Genomic DNA, 27,075 nt, shown 5'->3' with positions numbered 1-27,075 from the left:
ACATCTGCCCAATCTCCTCAGTCCCCAGCCACTGCTTAATTCTTGATCGGATTCTCAACCTAAAAATGAAAAGTAAAGCTTGAGGGCAGTGAGTGGAACACCACACATTCAGGCTGTCATTGGACTTGGTACTTGAGGTTAGTTCATTTCCATAGATGTGATAATGATAATATACTTGCATAGGAGAATTCTTTGCTCTGATAAAAAAAAATACATATTGAAGGATTGAGGGGTGAAATACTATGGCACATGTTATTTATTTAAATTATTTAATAACAACCATACAATATGACAGAGAAAAGTCAAATGTAGCAAAATAGTACAAATTGATTAATCTAATTGAAGGGTATACACATGTTTTTTGCACTAGCATTTTAATTTCTGTAACATTCAAAATAGAAAGCAAAGCCGGGCTTGGTGGCATATGCCTATAATCCCAGCAGCTTGGAGGCTAAAGCAGGAGGATCGCAAGTTCAAAGCCAACCTCAGCAACTTAGCGAGACCCCTGGGTTCAATCCCCAGTACCCACCCCGAAAAATATATAAAGCGAAGGGAAGACAGTTACATTTCATTGATAATATAGCCATCCATTGGAATTTGTTAATTATTGTCTTCAAATAGTTTCTAAAATATGGGCAGATATTTACATACCACCTTTTAAGAAGTTATAAATTAATTGTTGAGTAGATAAAAATGATAAAAAGTATTTGAAATCACAATACAAAAAGCAATCACAATAGGATAAAAACCCAATAGATACCAAAATGAAGAATCCTGAAGACCTTATTCGAATGTCCCTCCTCTTTTAAAGGTAACTATTATCCTGAATGTGTTTGTGTTTATCAATATCTTGCTTTTATTTATAGTTATACTATAGTGCCTTAACTCCTAAACAGTAGAATATTTAATTTCACATGCTTCTGATCTTTTTATAAGTAGAACCACTTCTATGTATTCTTCTGTGGTTTACCTTTTATGTTCACATTTATATCTCTGAAATTGATTCTGTTGTGTGTAGCTGTGATTCATTCATTTTGCTACTCTTTAGTACTCTATTTACAGAACACTTTTTTTTTTTTTTTTTTTTTTTTTTGGTGGTGCTAGGAATTGAACTCAGTGGCACTGAACTACATCCCAGCCTTTTTTATTTTATTTTGAGGCAGGGTCTCACCAAGTTGCTGAGGCAGTCCTTGAACTTGTGATCCTCCTGCCTTGGTCTCCCTGGTCACTGGATTTACAAGTGAGCACTGTCACACCCAACTTACCACATATCTCAAGACCCTGTCTCAAAAAGAAATTTTAAAAATTAATTTGGCATGGTTTCATTTCATTGTGATTTTAATTTGTATTTCCCATCTTATTAACTAGTTTGAGCATCTTTTCATATGTTCATTGTCCATTTGTTGTTGTTTTTTCTCTTCGAAGGAAATTCCATTTAAGCTTTTTGCCCCATTTTCTCTTGGATTTAGAGAAGTAATTTACACATTCTGAATACTAATCCTTTGTTAGTTACACTTGTCACAGATTTGGGAAGCTTATCTTTTTGTTTTGGTGTCTTTGATGAATAAAGGTTCTTGACTTTATGTATCATTTGTTCTTTATGTTTAAGAAATCATGTATAAGAGCCAGGCATGGTGGTGTAGGCCTGTAATCCCAGTTACTCAACTCAGGAAGCAGAAACAGGGACTGTAAGTTCAAAGCCAGCCTCAGCAACTTGGTGAGGCCTAAGCAACTTAGTGAGACCCTGTCCTTCTGCCAAAATAAAAAGAAGAGCTGGGGATGTGACTCAGTGATTAAGTACTTCTGGGTACCAAAAAAAAAAAAAAAAAAGAAAGAAAGAAAGAAAGAAAGAAATTCTTTGTAAGGCAATACAGTTATTCTACATTGTCTTCTAAAAGTTTTAGAATTTTGCTGGGCATGGTAGCTCACACCTGTAATCCCAGTGGCTCAGGAGGCTGAGGCAGGAGGATCATGAGTTCAAAGCCAGCCTCAGCAAAAGCGAGGTGCTACACAACTCAGTGAGATCCTGTCTCTAAATAAAATACAAAATAGGGTTGGGGATGTGGCTCAGTGGTTGAGTGCACCTGAGTTCAATCCCCAGTAACTCCCCCCAAAAAAGTTTTAGAGTTTTGTTATTTACGATTGTCCTTAATCCACATGGGCTTTTGTGTGTATTGTGTAATACGTAATTAGATATAAATAATAAATTAAAAGTAAAATAATAAATCTAGTATAATTACTTTCACGTGGTTAACCAATTGTTCAATGCTTTTTTTTTTTTTTTTTTTGGTGACTCTGGAGTTTGAACCCAGGAAGTTCACCACTGAGCCATATCCCCAATCTTTTTTTAAATTTTTTATTTTGAGACAGGGTCTAATTAAATGGCTCAGGCTGGCTGTGAACTTGCAATCCTCTTGCCTTAGCCTCCCAAGGGCCTGGGATTGCAGGTGTGCATCACGGCGTTGCAGTTTAGCACTAGTTATTGAAGAGCCCATCCTTCTGCCACTGATCCTCAATACACTGATCTTCAGTGACCAAATTTCCATATGCATTGAGGGTCTGTTTCTAGGTTTCTGCCCCTGTGCCAAAACAACTCTGTCTAATTAATACAGCTCCAATTCTTAATCTCTAGTGAAGCAAATCTCTCCTACCTTATATTCTTAATCCTTGGCTCTGCCATGTAGTTTTTTTTTTTTAGTTGTTAATGGACCTTTATTTTATTCATTTATTTATATGACATGCTGAGAACCAAACCCGCTGCCCATACATGTGAGGCAAGCATTCTACCACTGAGCCACAACTCCAGCCCTATGCCATGTAAATTTTAAAAAACTATTTTTCATACAAAAAAAAGAAACAATTTTTTTGTCATTATGTGGAACCTATAGATAAATTTGAGATGAATTTAACTATATTTTCTATATTTTATGATGTGGCTTAATTTGGTCTTCTTTAACTTGCTTAATAGTTACATTATACCTTCATAAAGGCCTTTAGATTTATTCCCAGATGCTTACTATTTTTTATGTTATTGCAATATTCTCTTTCTTTTGCAATGCTGAGGATTGAACCCAAGGCTTTGAGTATGGTAGGAAAGCATTCTACTGCTTAGCTACATCTCCAGCCTATGATTTTTTTAAAAATTTATTTTTTATATTTTTGTAGTATTAGGAATTTAAACCAGAACACTGTACCACTGAGCTACATCCTCAGCCCTTTATTTTATTTTATTTTTGTTTGCTTTTATTTTTTGGTTTTTCTCTTTCCACATTTTCCTTTTTATTTTCTATTTGGGGACAGGATCTCATTAAGTTGCCCAGGCTGTCTTCAAACTTGTGATTCTTCTGCCTCAGCAGAAGTCACTGGGATTATAGGCATATGCCACTAAGACTGGCTGTTTTGTTGAGTTTTAAAAAAATATATTTCCTGATTGTTTGCTGCTGGTGTATAGAATTACAACTAATTTTTGTAAAATTACTTTTGGGGGGAGTGCTGAGGATTAAACCCTGGGCCTCACACATTTTTAAGAGAGAGTGAGAGAGGGAGAGAGAGAGAGAATTTTAATATTTATTTTTTATTTATCGGCGGACACAACATCTTTTTTTTTGTTTTGTTTTGTTTTGTATGTGGTGCTGAGGATCGAACCTGGGCGGCACGCATGCCAGGCGAGTGCTCTACTGCTTGAGCCACATCCCCAGCCCCAGGGCCTCACACATTTTAAGCATACACTACCACTGAGCTACCTCCCATCCTTGTAAGCTGATTTTGTGTATCCAACTTCACTAAATTCTTATTAACTTAATTGATTTATCCATGGATTATTTATTATTATTATTATTGTGTTTTCTACACAAACATAATAACATATAAACGTATTATTAGAAAACAATGATAGTTTTGTTTATTACTTTATGATTATAAATGAAAAAAAAAGCAGGATATATAATTACAAAAAATGTAAGCCAGAGAGAATATTCATAAAAATCCCACAGAAGGAAAGCACAGAAATGTAAGCTGTGGCTTATTTTTAATTAAAGAATTATGGATACATTTTCCTTTTTAAACATACTTTATGTACACTTTTTCTAAATGATTATTTGTCACTTTCATAACAAGAAACAAAATTTGAAAGCAAAAGCAAATCTAAAATAAATTTAAAGGTAATCATGATCTAAAAGTGCCCAGTTAGAAATAAAGGAAATAATCTTTGCCACTTGGTCTCCACCCAACTTCACCACTGCAGGGCCCACTGGCTGCGTAGTCAGGGACTGATATGCCACAGTGTATCTCAGTGGCCCCTTAGATCTCTGGAACTCTGGTCTGCTGAGGGCATGTATGGAATTAACCCCTCAAAGTCATGCTATTGGTCTTATGTTTATTTGTTCTGAAATGTAGTGGACTCATAATAATTAAGAGTCTTATAATAATTAAGATTTTATAATTAAGACTCTTCTAATAATTAAGGTATATTTTTCCCTTTCTGTGAGTTATCCACGATCTTTTCGTATTGGGATGCCCTAACTCACACTGATTATTTCCCAAGGACTAAGCTTCAATTGGCACTTCTCCCCATTTACAAATAAGGAAACAGACACACCTAGAGGTTAAGTGGTCCTATCTGCTTCGCAGGCTTCCTCTACCCTATAGTAACTTTGTCTCCCATCATGACCCTTTTTTAAATTATCTGTCTTCTCCATTATAAGCTCCATGAGATTAAGTTCTTTGCTTGTCCTAGCGAAGTACCTGATAGTTACCTGACACAAGGTAGATGAACAATAAATGGTTATTGAATGTTGAATGAGTATTATAGGTAACACTTTCAAAACATCAAAATACCCATCAAATTAAATGTTTGATGGCTTGCTTTTGGAAATATCACAACAAAATTTGATTACATTCATGTGGAAATTGAAAACAATCTCTAAGCAAAAGCTCCTTATGAAAAATGTTTGAAAGCAAAATTATCTTTCTATCTACCTTTTCTTATATGACAAATTTTTCATATGATAAAACATTTCTCTTTTTTATTTTCTTTTGTTTCTTTCTTTTTTATTTTTTTTATTTGTTCTACTTAATTGTACATTACAGCAGGATGCATTTCAATTCATCGTACACAAATGGAATGCAACATTTCAGTTCTCTGGTTGTACACAGTATAGAGTCACATCATTGGTCTTATTTTCTATACTATTGGTGTATACATGTACCTAGGGTAATGATATCCATCTCTTTCATTTCTCTCTTTTTTAACATCATTAGGGCTATTAGTGTACTATAGTTTCTAGATGCTAACTGTTTGTATTTGTTAATTGAGCTGGTATTATGTCAAAGAAAAGCTAGAAAAAATTAAATCAACATAATTCATAAAAGTATGTTTATTTCAAGAGTAGTTGGTGTTTCAGTTATCCCAACAATTACTTCATGCACCTAAACTATTTTAATTGTCTTATAGAGAAATAAGTTTATTAGATAGAGTTAATGATACCATACTAACATTTCAGTTTTTTAACATTTTACAGTAATTAATGGGTACTTTAGTTCATTTTATTAATTTGGTACATGAACCCAATGTTTGAGGGCTCCCCATGCTGTAGATACTGTGTATCAATGTATAAAACTTATATAAGAGGGATTAGGGGTTTGGCGCAGGGTAGAGCAATTGCCTAACTATGCAAGGCTGTGTGGGTTCAACCCCTAGCACCAAAAAAAAAAAAAAAAAAAGGCAATCCAATATTACCTTAAACATTCACAAACTAATGTAGTATCTTTGGACTCATATTTTCCTTTCCTTGTATATATTTTGTTGCTAAACATGGGGTAAGGAAGACTCATGCAATTATATTGATTTGGTCAAGAATGGTGGTCCAAAGCTGAATTTTTTTTAAAGTGGTCTGTAGTAGCAAGAAGTACTTTGCATATAAATAGGATTTGATTAAACAGAGATCTCCCATATTCGATTGCTTTAACTTCATGTATCAGAACATTCCTTGTTATTTGCATCAGGTATGAGAGGCAGGGTGGGATGTTCTCAAGAAAAGAAGTCTGATATTTCCTTTTCAAAATTCTGGCAGGGAATAAATGTCTGTGTACAGTTAGTACCCAGTATCAGTCGACAGTTCATTTGAGTTTACGTGTGTGAGTGTGTATGTGTGTGTGTGTGTGTGTGTGTGTGTGTAGGAGGATAAACTCTTTTTTTCTTCTTGGCAGGTGTCCTTGTAGACTTGGGTCTGGAGGAAAATGGGACAGCTCATCAGAGAGCAGAGAAATACGTGGTTCGTCTGGACAATGAGATTCAAAGCAAGTTTGAAGTGTTTATGAGGAGGGTGAAACAGAACCCATACACCCTGTTTGTGCTAGTTCATGACAACTCCCACGTGGAACTAACGAGGTGATTGCTTTCGTGTGAGCAAACACAGTATTTCTTCTATAGCAGTCATTGTTACACAAGGAAATCTTTTAAAGGTGACAGTGTGAAGCCCCAGGGACCCTAACATTTAGTGTCTTCCTCCTGCTAACTCATTCCTAATCTTTTCTTGCTCCCTCAACTCTTCATGTGATTTAGTGTTGATTTCATTTTAAATATACTGTGAAGGAATTTAGAAATTTCTGTTAGAAGTACAGTCGTAAGAATATCATGGGGGCTGGGGCTGTGGCTCAGTGGCAGAGCACTTGCCTAGCATGTGTGAGGCACTGGGTTCGATCTTCAGCACTGCATAGGTCCCATCGACAACTTTAAAAAATTTGTTTAAAAAAAGAATCTTGGAACTCAGTTGCTTCAGAGAGAGGGCGGGGAGAAGGAGGTCAAGGTAATAAGCTCCCAGGAGGGAGATGTGCTTCCTTCTCTAGCTCTTCCCTAAGCTCTTACCCTTTTTCATTTACTTCTCTTCCAATGTTTCCTTCTCTTCCTTCTTTTTCTCTCTTCCCTCTTACCTTTAAAAGTAGTGGAAATGCCACTTAAATGTTCTGAGAGCAGATCTGAAACCTTCCCATTTCCCAATTTAAACAAGAGAATATTGTATTTCTTGTTTGGACTTATTAATGAAAGAACATTATGTTTAGAATGATAGAAGCAGTTTTGCCCCCAGATCAAATTGTAATTATCTGGTGAGGTGTGGACTAAAAAGGCAAATCATTTTTTTAAAAAGAGAGGAAAAAGAAAGAAAGAAAGAAAGAAAGAAAGAAAAAATAAATAAAAATAGAGAGACATGCGTGAGGCACTGGGTTCGATCCCCAGCACCACATTAAAAAAAACAAACTAAATAAACAAAATAAAGGTATTGTGTCCATCTACAACTACAAATATTAAAAGAGAGAGAGGGAAAGAGACACACACACAAATAGTCATCGAGTATGACATATCATGGTTTGTCTTCACCTTGGAAGGACAGGGTGGTTTCAGTCATCATTGAACATTTTATCAATCTTCTTTTCTCCAGGAGAAACTGAGGTTAGGAATCTGGAAGTTCTTTGGTTTATGGTAAAAAATGTCAGAATTCAAAAAAAAAAAAAAAAAATCTTGTTCAGAAGCCAGAATGGGTTTGATAGGCTGCAGTTTGAAGTCTAGAACCATGTGTGTGTATAAATAAGACCTTTCATAATCTGTTAGATTTAGGAGAAGGGAAAAAGGAAGAGAAGGAGAGGGGAAAGGAGGGAAAAGAAATTTTACACACATCTCTTTAGTCGTTGGTAATGTTCTGTGAGGAGAAATAGCTCACTAACCTCACATACCTTGTCTTTGAAAGTTTAGGGGATATTTTTGAGGACACAACATTAGATCTCTCTGTATTTAACTCCCTGGGTCATCGAGATTATTTCTTTAATTTAAAAAGTATGTTTTTTTGCCAGGTACAGTGGCACACACCTGTAATCTTTAGCTACTCGGGAGGCTAAAGCAGGAGGATTACAAGTTTGAGGCCAGCTTCTGCAATTGGGTGAGACCCTGTCTCAAAATAAAAAAAAAAAAATTAAAATAAAATAAAAAGGGCTGGAGATGTAGCTTAGTGGTAAAGTGCATTAGTTATTTGGGGATGTAGGGGACATTGTGACACACACACACAAAAAAAAAAAAAAAAAAAAACCTGAGGAAAAAATAATTAGGAGAAGGAAAGATTTATTTTGGCTCATGGTTTCAGAGATTTCAGTTGGTGGTTAGCTTGAGGTGAAGGCAGAGCATCATGGCAGGAGGGTAAGGCAGAAGAAAGCCGTTCAGCTTGTGGAAGCCAGGAAACAGAGTGGAAGAAAGGGGACAAGGATAAGATATAATCCCCAAGGACACACCCCCAGAGACCTGCTTTCTCAACCCATGCCCCACCTGCCTCCATTTCCACTACCTCCCATAGCCCACTTAACTATCATTCCACTGATGATGTCAGAGCCTTCATGATCCAGTCACTTCCCAAAAGCTCCACCTCTGAACATTGCCACATTGGGGACCAAGCCTTCAATAAGTGAAATCCTTGGAGGACACTTCATACCCGAATCAGATAGCACCCTTGGATTCAATCCCAGGTAACACAAAAATTACATATACCTATGCACATATTTGAGGATGCATGGGAACCTGGTAAATACAAATTGAACAGAACTGAAAGAGCTTCAAAGAAACGAGTCTTGGTCACAAGTTGTAAAAGGACAGCTCTCCCCAGATGGCCTGCCAGTCTGGAACCCATGGCAGGAATAGGAGTGATTTTGATACAGAGGAGCTCTGGCTGCAGGGCTCTAAGCATTGTGTCCTGGTGAAGAGGCTCCCTCATTCAGGTGAGCTTTCAAAGTCAAGTGCTCTGTCTCAACTACAGCTGTAGCCATCCCTGGCCTGGAACACTTGAGTTGTATCAGGGGCAAACTGAAAAAAAAATCACTAAAATCTGTGTGCAAAGGGGTAAGAAGTGTAAAATTTTCCTCTTTCAAATCACATTTCAATCGAATCTTTTCCCCCAATTTAAAAGAACTAGAAAAGTAAGAACTAAACCATTATTTCCATGTTGGTGTCTGCTTCTGTATTCAGTCAGTTGGATTAAAAGGTATCAATGTGACTTTCCATTTTTCTACAGCGTCATTTCGGGCTCTCTATCCCATGGCGAACCCAGTCATGGATTGGCTGATAGAGTCATTAATTGCAGAGAAGTTCTGGATGCTTTTAACCTCCTGGTGCTCCAGGTCAGCTCCTTCCCATACACTCTGCAGACCCAGCAGTCTCGGATCAGCTCCAGCAACGAGGTTCACTGGATACAGCTGGATACGGTGGTGAGTTTCCTATATACATATATTTTCAGTTTCCCAGGGAGCAGAAATTTGGAACTGATAGTACTGCTCAAGAGTTCAAAATATAAATCACATAATGTTTCATCTTCTAAAAGTACCATATGATCATAATTTTTTTCTTTTTTCTTTTTTTGAGATGAGGTCTCGCTGTGTTGTGCAGGGTGGTCTCAAACTCTTGAGCTCAAGTGATTCTCCTGCCTCAGTCTTCTGAGTGCTGGGACTATAGATACTCATTACTATGCCCTGCTGACTGCAATGATTAGAAAGACTAAAAACTAGTGAATAGTGTCCTGTGGAAATTTGATTAGGTAGTTCTTTTTGGATAACATGCAGATAGAAAATTAGCATCCTGTACAGTTTTTTATGTGATGTTATCTGAGAACATAATCAAGACCGTGGATCACCTTGGTGTCTTTAAATGATTAATTTTATTCTGAGACCTGGAAATTTTATTGTCCTCTTGGGTGGTCCCTTTGTCAAGTTCAAGTCTGGCTGATCTACATCACTGTTAATCACTCTCATGCCCTACAGAACCTGGTGTTTTCCTTTCAACCAATTCTCAGATTCTTGTTTATAACTGTGGAAGATGGCACTGTACTTTAAGGAATTCAGTAGAAGCATTGAATGAGTTGGAAGTAATCATATAAATATCCAGGTCTTTATATTTTTTTATTTCAATCCCTAATTCCTGAAAAATATTTTCTATGACCTATAAACTTAAACCAACTATATTATCAAAGAAATAAGAGTTGGATAAAATAATAAAGATAAGCCACTTTGCCATGAATCCTCTGTATAAAAACACTGAATACTAGGCTAGAGTTGTAGCTCAGTGGTAGAGCACGCACCTAGCATGGGTGAGGTACTGGGTTCAATCCTCAGCACCACATAAAAATAAATAAATAAAATAAAGGCATTCTGTCCATCTATAACTACAAAAAAAATTTAAAAACACTGAACACATTGGCTATTTTAAAATAAACATCTTACAGCCAGGCATGCCTGTAATCCCAGCTACTTGGTAGGCTGAGGCAGAACGGTCACAATTGTGCGACCAGCTTGGGCACCATAGTGAGACCCTGTCTCAAAAATAAATAAATAGATAAATAGACAGACAGATAGATAAGCATGTTTAAGTTAGAAACACCAGACATGTCTTACATCTGAATAATGCTTATTTATTTTTTAATACCTTTATTTTATTCATTTTTTTTAAATATTTTTTTATTGGTTGTTCAAAACATTACAAAGCTCATGGCATATCATCTTCCATACATTTGATTCAAATGGGTTATCAGCTCCCATTTTTACCCCAAATACAAGTTGCAAAATCACATCTCATTTTTTTAATGTGGTGCTGAGGATCAAACCCAGTGCCTCACGTGTGCTAGGCAAGTGCTCTACCACTGAGCCACAACCCTAGCCCCTGAATAACATTTATTTTTCTACCCAGTGCATTTTATTTTATTATGAAGCAGGAAGGCTGTCCCTCAGGTTGAGCTCTCATCTTCAACATTGCTTTGTTCTTTGCAGAAAGCAGGCTCAGTTCCGTGAATCAGCTTAGCATCGGTAGCCTTTCCATGAGGACTATTTTAGGGTGTTTTCACTGCCACATGAAGATTGCTCTGAGCTTTTAGTTTTTTTACTTTACTAGGATCTTGGTAGCAGTTCCATCCATCATTAAGTGGCCAAGTTAGGGGTGAGGTAACAAAGCCTCCACAGTCCTTTGCCTCTAAACTACAGAGTGGGCCTGTGGGCTGCTCTCATGCAGTGGGATTGTCAACAGAATAAAAGGGAAAACTACCTTTTTAAAACTAAAAGTGGAGTTACCCCATGATCCAGCAATTCCACCACTAGGTACATATCCAGAGAAATGAAATCAGTATGTTGAGGAGACATCTATCTGCCTTTGCATGTTTATTGAAGCATCTACTCACAATAGACAAGATATGGAATAAACCTAGGTGTCTATGGACAGATAAATGAATAAAGAAAACATAGTATGTGTACATAATTGAATATTATTCAGCCACCAAAAAATGAAATTTTGTCATTTGCAGCAACATAGATGGAACTATATTATTCATGGTTTAGAAAAATGTGGAACAAAACATACGTATACAGATATATGTGTAATGCCCTCTATATCCTACACATACACAGTATATAGAGGGCATTATGTTAAGTGAAATAAATCAAGCATAGAAAGACAAACACTGCATGTTCTTACTTAACATGTAAAGCTAAAAAGTTGATCTCAAAAAAGTAAAGAATAGAATAGTGGTTACCAGATTCTGGAAGGGTATTCGGAAGTAATGGATGGTGAGAGGATGGTTAACAGATATAGGAGGCACTTGAATAGAAGGAATAATTTCTAGTATTTCATACCATGGTAGGATAGCTATTGTTGACAACAATTAATTGAATATTTCAAATTAGCTAATAGAGAGAATTTTGAATGTTCCTAACACAAATAAATATGTCTGAGGTGACAGATATTCCAATTACCCTGATCTGATCATCACACATGTAAAGAATTATTCAATATTTACATACATGTATTGAAATGTCACACTATAAAAAAATAAATGTCACACTGTGTCCCATAAATATGTGCAACTAACATGTGTCAATTAAAAATAAAACTACATTAACATTTTTAAATCCAACAGATAGGTGTCCTATTATATGTGGCACAGAGGAAACTATCCTATATACCTGTTCACTCAGTCTTTTCCAGAAGGGATCACCTTCATGATAGGAAGAAGGGCTAATAGTTCCTGCCCTTTATTTTTTTCTTACATGAAATAATAAACAGTTTTAATTTCCCTTAAAAGTCATTCCTATGATTAAGGTCAATATGTTAGGTGTAATAATGGGATTGTGGTCATATCTTTAAAAAGAGTAGTTATCTTCACTATATATAGTAAAGTACTTATGGATTAAACATAGGATTCCAGGAATTTATTTAAAATAATTGAGTTTGTAGGAACTTGTTATACCCTTCTGCAATTAAAGGTCTGAAAGATCCTATGGAATTGAGGTCAACATAGAGAAAAGGAAAATATTACATTCATCTGTGTTACATTACGCTGAATCTAATTTATAACACGTGGGGGAGAAGCTCCTTTAGTTGTCTTGAAGCCAGTGTCCTATGGAAAAAGCAAAGAAATTCAACTCAAGAAAACATGGTCTAGCACTCGTGGACTTGTGTTGGAACTTCAAAGAATACACTGAGAACCGATGGCTAGAGAGAAGGCAGAATTCATATCTAAGTATTATTATTCAAAGCAGAATAAGTCCGTTTCATAAATCATGGAAGAAAACAGCTGTGAGGGCAGTGAGGCCAAGGACTAACAAGCAAATGCCACTGGGTTTGGCCTCAAGAGTCTTTGGTGACCTTCCAGGGAACAGCATCAGGAGAGCAGAGTGGCTGCAGCCAAGATGGAGCTGGCAGCTCGAGGTCACTGAGACGGAGAGACTTGAGAAGGGGCATTTTTGTTTTGTTTTGATTTATGAGTAGGGCATTTCCCCCTGAATATTTTTACAGTAAAATAATTCTGAGTTTCATGACATGCTTCAAAGAATGGCCCCATTTACTTCTGTATTACAGATTTCCCCATGACACCGTATTGTAAACAGGGCAGTTACACTTTAATGCAAACATATCAGACTATTCATTCCTAATTCAAATTTTTAGTAGTTGTAGTCCTCAAAACTCATAGTGGCTGCAGTTAATCACAAGACATCATTAGCAATCTGCTTTATAATTTTGCTATGAATAAAGAAAAATAAAAACAAGGAGAGGAGAATACAGCCTCTCTAGCAAGTTATAATGTTGTTTTCAGGAAAAGGAGCAGGCACGGAAAAGGATTTGCTATTGTTCCAAAAAAAAAAAGGGGCCAAAAATGAGAAGGAAATATGAAGACCAAGTACACACAAGATAAAGCTTTTCCTAGTGGCTGTGTCCCTGCAGCCCAGATGAGGAGGGAAATGGAGATGAATGACTTTTTTCCCCCTGGACCTGACTTCCTTGACTCAGCTACACTGCAGCACACAGCTAAGCCCAGGAGGAAACAAGAAAGGCCTTGAGGCCTTTGTAATCTCTGTCAGTCTGTGCTCTGCACCTCCAGAATCTGTAAGAATACCCTCAAGTCCTGAGTCCCCGGTAAAGTCCACTTAATCTCAAAGGGACCCTGTTCCAGTGAGCAGGTTGACTGCGTTAGAGGGCCTCAAAATAAACAGATACATAGATAGATAGATAGATAGATAGATAGATAGATAGATAGATAGATAAAAGCTGCCCATTAAATAGTGCTTTATTTTTATCTTCTGAACCCTATAAATCACAAAATTATTTCTCTATTTTAGATGGGTTACTAAAAAGCTCACAACCAAATTTGTAAACCATTTCTCACAAAGAATGCAGAAACTTCTTTTTAAAATTTTTTTTAGATATTGATGGGCCTTTATCTTATTCATTCATTTATATGCAGTGCTGAGAATCGAACCCAGTGCCTTACACATGCTGTGCAAGTGCTCTACCACTAAGCCACCACCCCAGCCTGCTGCAGAAACTTCTGACATGCATTTTTTTGAGAGACTAACCTGGCCCAATTTTATTTCTCTTACCCTTACTTTTCTTCCTCTGAATGCCTAATTTATTGTTACATTATTACACTTTTAAAAGCTGCATTATTTCCTCTATAAAATAAGTTGAAGAGGGTTTAAAGAAAAAACTATTAATACAAAATGAAAGAAAGACTGAAATGCCCAGGCAACGTGACAACAAGAAAAAATGATTGTATAGAAAAGAGACAAGAAAACTGTACACACATACACAAAAAAATAACCACAGACCTATGGAGTCAAAAGGCTTAGTAATCTGGGGTTTCCTAGTTAAAGGACAAACAGCTTGTCACACATCTCAGGATCCTCTAAGGGCATCATTGTGTCACATCCCAAAATAGCTAATCATTTTCACAGTGATGACTGAGTCATCAAGAAGGGAACAAATTAATACTGTGTAAAAGTATCTATCTATCCGTCTGTCCATCTATTATCTATCTTATCTATCTAGTACCAGGAGTGAACCCAGGGGAGTTCTACCACCGAGCCACATCCCCAGCCCTTTTTATTTGAAACAGGGTTTTGCTAAATTGCTTAGGGCCTCTCAAAGTTTCTGAGGCTGACATTGAACAATCCTTTTAAGTTTCTGGGATTACAGGCGTGCACCACCACACCCAGCATATATTTTATTTTCAAAAGGAAACTTTGTAAAAGGATGAGCTTCTTTACCCTAAGTACATGTATGAAGACACGAATGTCGTGAAAGTACTTTGTGTACAATCTGTGACTTGAAAAATTGTGCCCTACATGTGTAATATGAAATGAATTACATTCAGCCATCATGTATAACAAATTAGAAAAAATAAATAATTGAATTGAAAAAAAAAAGGATGAGCTTCTGTGAGTTATCATTAAACGATGTCAGGAAAGTTAAGTTTTCTGTAAAAGGTTTTGAGCTGCTTTCCAGAGAGTTCTGTGGATAGCATAGAATCATAGTTCTTCGGAGAGCCTATTCCAACAGGGAAAGAATGGGAGTGGAAGGCATATGACCTCATGTATCCAAACAAAAGAAAAAGAAAACAAACCATCCCTGTAGGCTGCCTAAAGGAAGTGTGTCAACAACACCCCACTAGTCACATATTAAGTTCTCTTGACTTTTTGTTAGGGTGTGTGGTATTAGGGACCCATCCCAGGGCCTCCTGAATGCTAGGCAAGTGTGCTACACCCAGGGCCCTAAGTTCTCATGAAGTGAAAAGAATCTCAGTTGGTGCCTCATTGATGAGTTCAGAGTTGGTATCAGGTTATATAACAGAACAACGTTTTTTTTCACCTCCCAGGAAATAACGGTCCTCACTGGCTTTTGTTTGTTTGTTTGTGTTTGTGTGTGTGTGTGTGTGTGTGTGTGTGTGTGCACGCCTGCACGCACTTTGAACCAGGAGGACGTGGGCTGTGAGGAGAAGCTGTACTTCGGCTTGAATGAGTACAGCAAGTCTCTGCAGTGGGGGGTCACAAGCCCACTCCTGAGGTGCGATGAGACCTTCGAGAAGATGGTGAACACGCTCTTGGAGAGGTAAATAAGGACTCCCGCCCTTTTCTTTAGCTTACTTACATGTCACAGGGAGTTTGGAGCTCATGCAGATGACATGCAGAGGCCAAACAAGGAAAGCCTCTTCTAAGATGCCTTTTACGTGATCACCTGAGACCATCAGAAGAAGACGTGACCTAAAATAGTGACCTACAGTAGGACACAGCACCCTTTTTCATGCCCTGAATTGTCTCCCAATGAAGCGTCATTGCTACCAGCAAGAGGTTGAAAGGTCAGAAAGGGATTTGCTCATTAAAGACCTCATCTCTCTGCTGCCCTGACCCTGTATTTCAGGCTTCTACGGCTTCTCCTCTTTCCTCCTGTTGACCACAGGAAAGCATCCTCAGATGACTTTGTAAAAACCAAATTTGACCATGAGGTGGAGGACAGACTGAAGAAAGTTAAGGAACAATCAGAGAATTTCAGTGTGTTCAGTTCTTGGGGCCCCTCTTTCAGTCTCTGACGCTTAGAGATTAAGGATAATGATTCTTCTGTCTTGTCTGCCTTTTATTCCTCAGTTCTAGGTCAAACCCTGAAAGAGTTTTTTTTCCTTTTCTTAACTTGAATCATAAACTCAAAGATTAGTTAAAGGCATTTCCTTAACCTAATAGAAGTTTCTCCTTGTCCTCGGCCTCAGTATTCTCTGATCATCCAACAATGGAACCATATGACTCTATTGTATGAGGCAGATTGTAATTTTTAGTAACTGTGGTTCTTAAAACTAGCCCCAGTTGATCACAAGCTATCTGTTTAACAAATCTTCTCTATATATTTTGCTAAGGGAAAAATAAAATAAGAGAGAAGTGGATACATCCTAACTAGCTACTTAAAATGTTGCATCAGGAAATAGGAGTTGGCCTAGAATAGGATTTGATTTCTTCACAGCTGTTAGATTTGAGAAGTCTTAGCTGACACTGTGACATTAATCCTTTCACGGAACATGTTATCCCAAATTTCCAAAATTATCCATGAGTCTCCCCTTTAAAGTCTCCCACCCATTCCATGTGCCAGCCTGGAATACATTTTTCTTCCCAGTAACATCAGAGACTGATAACTTGTATTTTAAAAGATGGAACTTCAATTCCAACTTTTGTAATACACAACTACAGTTTGTCGTCTAATGGAAATGTAACAGATTGGAGAAACTAGTCACTTTTAAATTCATAATTCTTTTCCGAGTGTGAAAGGTAAGGGCCTATATATCAAAGTCACCATTTATTCTAACCTTGGCTTTTCTACATGGCCAACAAAAACAGAACAAAACACCCTAAGCTTTAAACACAGATCATCTGTGCTTTCCTCCTCCAATGCAGTCTCTTGCAGGCTAATAATAGCTATGATTTATTGAACAGCTGAAGGAACTGGCCCAGGATTGGTTGAACTGAAATTTTTCTTTACTTTTTCCCCACTAAAACCTTGTAATGTGTGAAGAAATTGTCAAGAGACCTGAAAAAAACCAGACCCAGCTCAGTCTTCGACAAGTCGTGTGATCCAAGACGAGGATGAATGTCTCTCAGCACCTTAACTCATTCTGCTAGGAAAGGACAAAGTGTTAGAACACAGGGCCCTGCTGGTCCTTTCCCCTCTGAAACTCTTCAAAGACATGTTATTCCTTTGATGACCCTAATTGGTATTTGCCCCTGGATTGTTCTGTGCAGGCTGGTGGAACATCTGTATTTTGATTATAAAATGAAACAAATGGAAATCCCCCACAATCCACCCAGTAGCCGGGCAGCCAGGAAGACAGTGCACAGGCTTAGCCCAGCCAATCCTGGGCCTGGCTCTGCTTTGCCAGCACTCAGTTAGCCACTCATCTAGTCATTAGCCTTCCTGAGGAATAGAGATTTTTTTTCTACATGCTCTGTAATTTTACAACTTGCCAGTTTCAACAAAGTGATCCTCTCTAAGCAGGGACCAAGGGGTGTCGCTCACAGCTCTAGTTTGCATTTCCCCCTTGACTAATTTGGGTCTCAGACAATAAAGAGCCCAAGCCACTAGAGGGTGCTCTTTCACCAGTCAGCTCCCCTGTTTCCAGCAAGGCACATTTCTGTAGGGCTGACCTGAAATTAGAAATAATTACTCGTTTTATGTCTGACACTCCAAAAATACAGTAATATCTCCCTTTACTGTAATCTTAAGTATCAGAGAACTGAGTAGACAACATTGCCATTCTAACCCAATGCCACCAGCAAGAGGTTAGGACCCAAGGATTAGGCCTTAAGAGTCTAACTGGACCAATGCATTCCAGAATTTAATGTATATGTAAATCACCTGTGGATTCCGATTCAGTAAGTCGGGAGGGTGGGCATTTCTAACAAGCCCCCAGGTGCTGCTGATGCTGGTCTAGAGCCTACACTTTTGAGAGGGTAGGGTCACCAGATCATCCCTAACCCTCTTGGTTTTACCTGTCCCAAGGGGCCATTACTCACATGCTTTGGAAGCTCAACTTCTTCTAGTGATATGGGATCCAAGGTCCTTCTAGAGCTCACACCCCTGATCAGGAGCCCCTTCCCTGCCATGCTCCATCTGCATTTTGCTGCCCGGGCCTCGCTGTTCCAACTGGTCCTGCTGCTGAGTGCCAGCCCCCTGTGTTCTTTTGAAGGTACCCCAGGCTGCACAGCATGGTCGTCCGCTGCTACCTTCTCATCCAGCAGTACTCGGAGGCCCTGATGGCTCTTACTACCATGGCGTCACTACGAGACCACAGCACACCAGAAACACTCAGCATTATGGATGACCTCATCAGCTCCCCAGGAAAAAACAAAAGTGGGAGGGGACACATGCTCATTATCAGGGTGCCCTCGGTGCAGCTGGCGATGTTAGCCAAGGAGCGACTGCAGGAGGTGCGGGACAAGCTGGGTCTACAGTATCGCTTTGAGATCATCCTTGGGAACCCCGCCTCTGAACTCAGTGTTGCAACCCACTTTGTGGCACGATTAAAGGTAAGCAAAGGACACACGTTTGTTTCTGTTTTCCAGGAATCTGAAATACCATTTGTTTCTGTTTTCCAGGAATCCTATCTAGGTGGCTTAGAGGCCTGAGTTTAGTAGATTTTTGCACATGTGTGCATTTGATCTCCAGAACACTGTCAGGGCTAACATGAGGGATATGTTTGCTTTCATTAACTGGAGCCAGATTCTAAAGATTCTGTCAAGCCCCCTTGTTAGCATGTGCATGCAGTTGGTCTCCATGCTCTCCAACTGCAGGTGCAAAAAATGAGATGACCCCATTTGACCCCATGTTTATTGACCTTGTTCAAGATGCATCTAGCCCACGGCCATCTGTTTTCTCAGGAACAAAAGGTAAGCTGTTCTCTCGGACCTCGCTGGGGTCTCCCTTTCAGTATCCTCAACTCACTAATTCTTTTCTGTCCATCTAGCCCATCTGTCAGCTCATGGCTAGAATCGGTAAAGTATCCCATTTCATCTTCAGTACTCATCTAGAATTGCTTCTAGCTCTTGCATGTGAATTTCTCAATAATTTGTTGTTTCTTTGTACTTGCTTTGACCCTCAGACCCCAGGCTTGGCTGGACTGAGACTTAGGGCCTCCTACAGAGGAATTTAGTGCATGACAAAGCCCCTCACTGCTGCCTCCAGGACTGACTGACTGCCTGTCCCCTACCCCTCCTGTCAGGCATGAATCAACTAACCTAACTTCCTACCTTTATGCCTGGCTCAGATTTTTTGTTTTTGTTTTTGTTTTTGTTTTTTCCTGGAAACTTTTATAATCCAGTGTGTCCTAGCCATTAAAAAGCACTTAATCAAATACATACATAATGGTATGGAAATGAACTAGGTACTGTACACCTGAGTTAAAATGACATAGTATCTGCACCCTGCATACTAAATCCTAAAGTAAATCTGGTTAAGAAAAATCTAGTTTGGCACAAACTTCATGAAAAGAAAGCATGTGGTCTTGGGGAATTTGCATTTTCACCCTGGGTTGCAGTTCCCCATCTATAAAATGAGAAAGTTGGACTGTAATGATTTCCAAGAGCTCGAATTTGGGGATTTTTAGTGTTTATAAATCATTTTGCAGATACACGCATTTTTATTATTATACTAGCTAAATTGAATAAAATGCATAATATCTCACATTAGTTTGATAAGCAACTAGAATAAATTAAATTATCCAAAAATGAAAACTCTTTCCTATATTAAATAGAAGTTGCAACAATTATATTTCAGATCTAGATATGTGTTCACAATTTTTTATTATGATCATAGGCCACATTACAGTGGAATTCCCAGGATGAATAACATTTCGGAAATAATAATTTAGAAATAAATAATAAACAGCTTATTGACACACACAGTTTTAGGTCAGTGATTTGGAAGGGCCAGTCTCTAAGTCAGTATATATCAGTGGATCCTAAATAATTTGTTCCTCTGGGCCATTGTTTGAAAACCATAATCAAGGCCTGAGGTTCTTCACAGCTGGCTCAAAAGAATCACCTGCAGGGCTTTTATAGGGTGATTGGTTGATGTAGCAGGGGAGTAAGGCCACTATTCCAAGAGACTGCCATACAGAATGGGTCTAAATCAGTTATATGACCCAGAATTTGTATGTGTAGCTGTCACCCACCACCCACACATAAGGGAGCCCCATTTTCTCAAAACACTGAATCATATCAATCTACCTTTTTTAAATACTTTTTTTTAGTTGTAAATGAACCTTTATTTTATTTATTTACATGCGGTGCTGAGAATTGAACCCAGTGCCTCACGCATGTGAGGCAAGGGCTCAACCACTGAGCTACAACCCCAATCCCCAATCTATCCTTTTGATATCCTTTGTTTTGGAGTGAAAATATGAGATCCTATGGGAACATTCACATCTAAGCAAAACTGCCTCTTGTTGGATGGATTCTGGTTCACCTGTTTGTTTTTAAGTTACCAGCTTCCTTTACCTTTCTCAGGATGGCATAGGGCCTTTATCTCTAGTCCTGGTTAAAAAAAAATCCCACACTGCTTCCATTATAGGATCTAATGTTTGTGCTTATCCCTAAATATCCTATATGTATTATGCTTAATTTACAAATGTTGACAAGCTCTTTGAAAGGCTATATAGGTTTATATCCAAGTAAATCAGTTTCCTAAGATTTCCTTGGTCTTGAGCCACATGTTATCCTGGAATTCAATGCTTGTCTAGTCTTTTCAGTTGTCTGTGTTTCTGTAGTAAAATCCTGAGGGCAGGGTTCATCCATGGAAGAACTGTAGCCATCATTCATCAGAAGTAGCAATGTGGGAGACCATTTTATAGTGGGTTTGGCTAGTTCTGATTGGTCAAGAGTAGGAGTGAGATGTGTGTAATAATCTTCTGAAAATAAACCTCCTTGTGTAGTAAAACATTCTGTTATCCCATCATTACAACCCAACCTCATTACTCATGGTGGAAACCTGAACTGTGGATGGTTTCTGGAAGACAGAGCATGTTTGGGGAGAATTCCATTGTCAGGGATACCATAAATCCAGTGTGAAAGTCATAAGTAAAATGATTTCTATTTCGGAATTGGTTGCTTTCAATCAAGTAATGTTATGGTTTCCTTTGACATAAAATGGTATGGAAATTGAATTTTTATAGAGTCTTCTAGTATTTTTAAATCTTTTTGATTTAACAATCTGATTAGCTGGGCGTGGTGTCGCATGCCTGTAATCCCAACAGCTTGGGAGGCTGAGACAGGAGGATCATGAGAAAAAGAGAGGCACTAAGCAATTCGGTGAAATCCTGTCTCTAAATAAAATACAAAATAGGGCTGGGGATGTGGCTCAGTGGTTAAGTGCCCCTGAGTTTAATCCCTGGTACCCCCCCCCAAAAAAAAATCTGATTGGTTTTCTAAGACATGGTAAGTCTCTCAAACTTGTAAATAGTTACATAGATGTACTGATTTTCCCTTAGTATGCATATGTGCATATAAAAAGATTGGGCAACAAGTAAAAGCTTAGAATGGTTTCCTTTCTTCCAGTTTTACAAAATATAAAATTTTTGTTGAAGTAATGGTGGTATGTTTTCTTTTAGAAACTGGTTTCTCTTCACTGGATTTTTTTCTAGACAAATCATTATTCAAACTCAATTATATTATCTTTTACCACATTTTATACTTAGTATAAGAAAATACCCTTGTATTTTAAATCTGTAAGCTGTCTTTACTTTTGAACATCTTTCAAGTTGGTAAAGTTGCTTCCTTTTCATTGATATATTCATGTATTCAAGATTGATGTTAAGGCTACTCGGAGGTGTGTCCACGTATGTGTGTTAATATATATGGCCAATGGATGCTCAGTAGATTCTCTGTGAAACCTTGAGCAAATTGCACTACTCTTTCAAATAAAGGCAGTTTTATTTTTCCTTAGTCCAGCCTGGTTAGCCTGTATTTTTAGCATTCTCACAAGAGATTCTTTGGAGGCCCCGAGCCAACAATTACTTGTTGGTTATTTTTAAAGGCAGTAAAGTGAGAAAAAGAAAAAATAACCATCAGAAGTAGCTAACTTTGTTATTATTTTTTCAGTGAAAATTGCTCTGATGGGCTTTTGAAATTCTTTTCTAACTCATTCACAACCAAAGCTGTCATTTTTAGTCAACCAATCCCAAGAGTTTGTTCATTATATGAAGGAAATATGTTTAAGTGTTCACAGGCAGTGCAGTGAGGATTTCCATAAGGTCTGTATCCCTGGTGAGATATTTCACATTGTGTTTTTGGACCTGTATGAAGTATACCAAGGTCTCCTATTTTATCCTATTGAGATAAAAGCTAAAGCCCACGTTTTCATAAAGTGCTTCTTCATATATGCTTTTTAAGGTAGTGATTAGAATATCTATATACACATTCACACTTAGTGGAAGTCATTAGTAAGCGCAGTGTGTCTAAAATTTGGACCTAGAAACTTTTACAAAGGTGGAAGCCTAAATAAGGAGTTTCAATTGTTTTAATGGTTCTGTCTCTCTACAGACATGGAGAGGAAATGAGCCGGAAGAATGGATCCCTCGGACATACCAAGACTTAGAAGGTCTGCCGTGTATAGTGATATTAACTGGCAAAGACCCTCTTGGAGAAACCTTTCCCAGGTATAGTCTGAATAACCGAATTCTGCTTGCCACCAGGTTGCCAGCTGCACTGATGATTAAAACTTGGCTGATGCATGCTTATTTGTCTGAGGTAATGAGAAGAGGGTTGTTTCATTCAGGGATGTAAGAATACAGGTTTCCTTCCTTGTCTCTTTCCACTTTCCAGAGAGCATCCTCCAATTCTGGGAATGGAGAGAGCCACATTTAAAAATGTTTGTGCATGAAAACAGGGCAGCCAGAGAGGCTGAGAGGAAAAGCAGAGTTTTTTGTTTTGTTTTGTTGTTGTTTGGTACTGAAGACTGAACCTAGAGTCACTTTCCCACTGGCCCTTTTATTCATTGTTTTAATTCAAAAATTTATTTTATTTTATTTTTCTAGTTTTCAATGGACCTTTTTTTTTTAAATTATTTATATGTGGTGCTGAGGATCGAACTCAGTGGTAGTGCACTTGCCTGGAATTTTTTTGAGACAGGGATTCATTAAGTTGCTGAGGCTGGCTTTGAACTGTCCATCCTCCTGCTTCAGCCTCCTGAGTATCTGGGATTACAGGTGTGCCTCTGAACTGGGCTTTTTTTTTTTTTTTTTAAACAAAGTACCTTGTTGCTTTGCTATTCCCAGTCCCATCAAGGATCTAGGGAGCAGAGATTGGAAGGCAGCTCTAACAATATAAGCATCAGTTGGTTGCTTATGGAGTCCATCGGGCTGTGCCCTAAATACCTTACGTGTTTCATGCTGTTCCTTCCTTGCAATGACCATAGGAGGGGCCCTGTAGGGCTCTTTGATTTCTATTTGAAAGAAAATGAATTGCAAAGAAGTTCAGGTCGTAATGTCTGGGAGGTGGCAGAACTGAGGTTTGAATCAAGGTGTAGCCCTGGTCTTCACTGCTGCATGACACACAGGACCTACAGGTCTAGCTTAGACACTGCACACCCAGCCCCAGGGACTCACTACCAATGCAACTAATTCTGTGCAGGTCTTTGAAGTACTGTGACCTCCGGTTAATTGACTCAAGCTATTTAACTCGCACGGCCTTGGAGCAGGAGGTGGGTCTGGCATGCTGCTATGTCTCAAAAGAGGTCATCCGAGGGCCCACTTCCGCCCTGGACCTCAGTGGCAAGGAGCCAGAGAGGGCCCCCGTCATTGAGAATGACTCTGAGGAGCTGCTCATTGACCTGGAGCGGCCACAGAGCAACAGCAGCGCTGTCACGGGCACCTCGGGTAGGTACTGTTTCCTTTCTCACAGGAGGGACAGGCCAGGAGGTGTACAGGTGTGGAAGGCAGAGCTGTTTACTGACCCCTACTGTGCCCAGAGCAGCCATGGCAACTGTGGCACCCTCTCTAGACCTCAGCTTCCCAGGAGGGTTACCTGGAAAGCAAGGCTGCAGAATAGTCATAGCCTCCTTCTCTGGGTAAAAATTTGACCAAGAATTTGATAATAGACTAAACAGAATACATTTTACCAACCCAGCCTGCACCCCACTCTCTAGCACTTCCCATCCTATCTCCTGTGGTCACTCTACATCTCATATTTGTACAAAAGCCCCCTTTCCTGCCAGGGCCTGAAGCCGTAAGTTTATGTTAAGTAGTTTACAGCCTGGAACAAAACGTGTTGAGCGAGGGAATAAATGACTTTCCTCAAAACTTAGTGGCAAGTGTTCGTAGAGGACAGGCGTCTCCGGGTTGACTGGGAAGAGCCTCCCTGAGCCTGCTGGCCCTTCTTTCAGCCTTCTGAATGTGGCCTGGCCTGCATTTCCTTCTGATAAATTATAGTACAGCAAATCCAGCACTATGTTCTAGTCTTTTCTGTCAGTAATAAAGCCTAATGCAGAAAACTCAGAGAATGTAACAAGATACAGAGATTCAAAGTGAAACAACTCCAGCAACCTCTGAGGCTGCACACCCCCCCACCCCTTTCCCTTTTTCCTCAATCTATTATTTAGATCATTTTTTCACACTGACACACACACACACACACAATATTTTGTGTCCAAGGCTGTGCTAGTGTTCCTGTTTATTCTGTCAGCAGCTGTTAGATAGCTCTCTGGGAACTAAAGAGGCCCTGGCCTGTGGGGTTTTTTGTCCTTGCCACCGAGGGCCTGAAGGAGCAGGAGACCCACCCTTCTCCCTGTGCACAGCTCTCCCTCCACAGGACCAGCCTGCCCCTGTTTACGCTTCCAGCTCCCTCAACCCCATCACTATAAGACTCCCCAATTTTCCCTCTGAGACTATCTCAACATAAAGTCATAAGATAGTAAAGGGTATCAGAGGAGTACAGGGAAATGTCACCTTTAGGAGCTTTGGGATGGGGGGGCATCGGGAAGGGAAAGGTGGGGACGGAGGGACACCTGTCTCCCTCCTGCCCTTCAGGGCAGATCTGCACCATGTGGCTGGCCCCTACACCTCAAGCTCCAGGTGACTCACACAGAGGAAATGGTTTTCCCTCTGCTGCTTAGTTTCCTGCCCCACAACCTGCTCACAACATGGGCATCTGGAACCCTGCCGGTGGGCTCCCTCTGCGGGTGACAGGGCTGAGGGCAAGCTCTCAGGGGCTGACAGTTGTAAAAGTCAGAGGAGCAGTGAGTGACTTGGTTTTAATAGCCACCAGCTCAGGAGAGCTCAGATCTGGATCTCGCAAGTCTGGGATTAAACCTACATGCCTGCACAGCACCAGCCTGAGCTGAAAGAACCTTTAGCCGGAGTATAAGGAACTTGTATTGTCTCAATCAAACAGGGTGACCTGTTGGGGGGGAAACAACATTCTTGAAGTTAATTGGCCAAATGTGGAGGAATAGCCCCGGGGACATACAACACCTGGTGTGGAGTAAGAATGCCTTCCATCCTCTTGCACAGGGACATCTCCACCCTGGGGAGCTTAGCCACAGCCAGCCCTGTGAGGCCTTGAGTCCTAAACCCCACCTCAAGGCAGCCACTGCCATTGTAGGGAACTGGAATCTGGTGCCTGTATCCACCAGGGTCCTGGAGGGATCCCGTGTCATACTGGATGAGTGGGTTGGAGGAGAGTTTAATAATGGGACTGTTTCCCCATGGGCATGATTTAGAAAGGGAGCAACAGGTGACATTGTGCATGGGCGTAGTTAACCTGGGAGCCCTGTCCACCTTCAGGCTTGAAGGAAGGCAGAGAGGAGCAGTTACTGAGACCCAAGAAAGAAAGGCCACCCAGGGTGACCTTACAGGAAGAAAGTGAGAACCAGCTTCTTGCTGGCATCTCCCATTGGCCAAACCCATAAAAAAGGCAGGGCAAGGAAGCAGGCTGGAGACTGAGGCAAAGGGAAGATTTAGCAGAGTCTGCAGCCCACAGAGCTGGGCCAGGTTCCAGCTGCTCTGAGGGCCTTTGCCCTCTCCCTCAGCAACAGTGATGAGTAGGGAAGGTTCTGTCCGTCCTCTTTCAGGTTCCATCATGGAGAATGGGGTCAGTTCCTCTAGCACAGACAAATCCCAGAAGCAGTCCCTGACCCCCAGCTTCCAGAGCCCAGCCACCAGTGTGGGGATGGACGAAGGTGTCTCAGCCAGCACAACCGGAGCTGGGGACCCCCTAAAGCAGGAGTGTGACTCCCTGGGCCCTCCAATGGCCAGCAGTACCACCTCCAAGCCTTCGTCATCATCCTCGGGACCCAGGAGCCTTGCATGGCCAGGGCAACCTCCCAGAGGCTGTAGGGGCCTACACGCCACCCTGCCCCCCATTGTGATCTTATCCAAAGCGGCCTACAGCCTCTTGGGCTCCCAGAAGGGTGGCAAGCTGCCCTCCTCCTCGTCTCTGCTGCCCCATGCTGATGTGGCCTGGGTCAGCTCCCTGCGGCCATTCCTGCACAAGGACATGAGCAGCGAGGAGCAGTCCCTCTACTACCGGCAGTGGACCTCGGCTCGGCAGCACCATGCCGACTTCAGCAACCAGCCTGACCCAGCCTCGGGTGCCCGGACCTTCCACCCCCGGCGGCTGCTGCTCACTGGGCCCCCCCAGGTAGGGACAGGCCAGGCTGAGCCCTGTCCTAGGCTAGGGCTGGCACATCTTGCATGTGGAGAGGAACCAGGGGACCTCCTTGGAGTGGGTGGGGGTGGCAGGCCTCGAGGAAAGACCTCCTTCAGGCCCCCCGGAGTGAGGCGCCAAGGTGTGAAATCTCTTTTCTCCTTCCCTTCCTTCTCTTCCCCTCCCCCGCCCTTCCCCAATTAAAACTATTTCCATCAGGTGGGAAAGACTGGCTCCTATTTACAGTTCCTTAGGATCCTCTTCCGCATGCTCATCCGGCTCCTGGAGGTGGATGTGTACGATGAGGAGGAGATCAACACTGGTGAGTCCTGAGCCAGGCGGGACACAAATGCATTAGACACCAAGTGCAGGGAGCTTGCTTTTGCTTTCTGGGGTTTTGATAATACCAAACTTGCCCTGCCCTGACAAAGGTAACCAAGGTTGAAGATAGGTATGCCTGGCAAATAACTGTGAGTAAAACTGCCCTCTTTCAGTTGCAGGAGGTCAGGAGGACCTCCCTCTCTCCAGTGTCCAGCAAGCTGCAGGGCAACAGGCATTTGATAAAGGCTTGTTAGGCACTTTAATTTCTAGATGGTCAAACTCATAAAA

At 40.3% G+C, this 27,075-nt stretch overlaps 1 protein-coding gene across 1 annotated transcript in view; it reads left to right on the top strand.

The window, feature by feature from the left end:
- The window catches only part of Greb1l (GREB1 like retinoic acid receptor coactivator), a 250,854-nt gene that overhangs the window by 204,597 nt on the left and 19,182 nt on the right, over positions 1–27,075 (top strand). The window contains exons 18-25 of the mRNA XM_076837400.2: positions 6,208–6,388; positions 9,051–9,243; positions 15,267–15,400; positions 18,018–18,357; positions 22,366–22,481; positions 23,455–23,699; positions 25,892–26,460; positions 26,686–26,788. Coding sequence (XP_076693515.2) covers positions 6,208–6,388; positions 9,051–9,243; positions 15,267–15,400; positions 18,018–18,357; positions 22,366–22,481; positions 23,455–23,699; positions 25,892–26,460; positions 26,686–26,788 — 1,881 coding nt within the window. The remainder of the gene's footprint in view (positions 1–6,207; positions 6,389–9,050; positions 9,244–15,266; positions 15,401–18,017; positions 18,358–22,365; positions 22,482–23,454; positions 23,700–25,891; positions 26,461–26,685; positions 26,789–27,075) is intronic.

Source organism: Callospermophilus lateralis, chromosome 17 (genome assembly GCF_048772815.1).
Source record: "Callospermophilus lateralis isolate mCalLat2 chromosome 17, mCalLat2.hap1, whole genome shotgun sequence".
NCBI classification, from domain to species: Eukaryota; Metazoa; Chordata; class Mammalia; order Rodentia; family Sciuridae; genus Callospermophilus; species Callospermophilus lateralis.
This window is presented reverse-complemented; position numbering and strand designations above follow the sequence as displayed.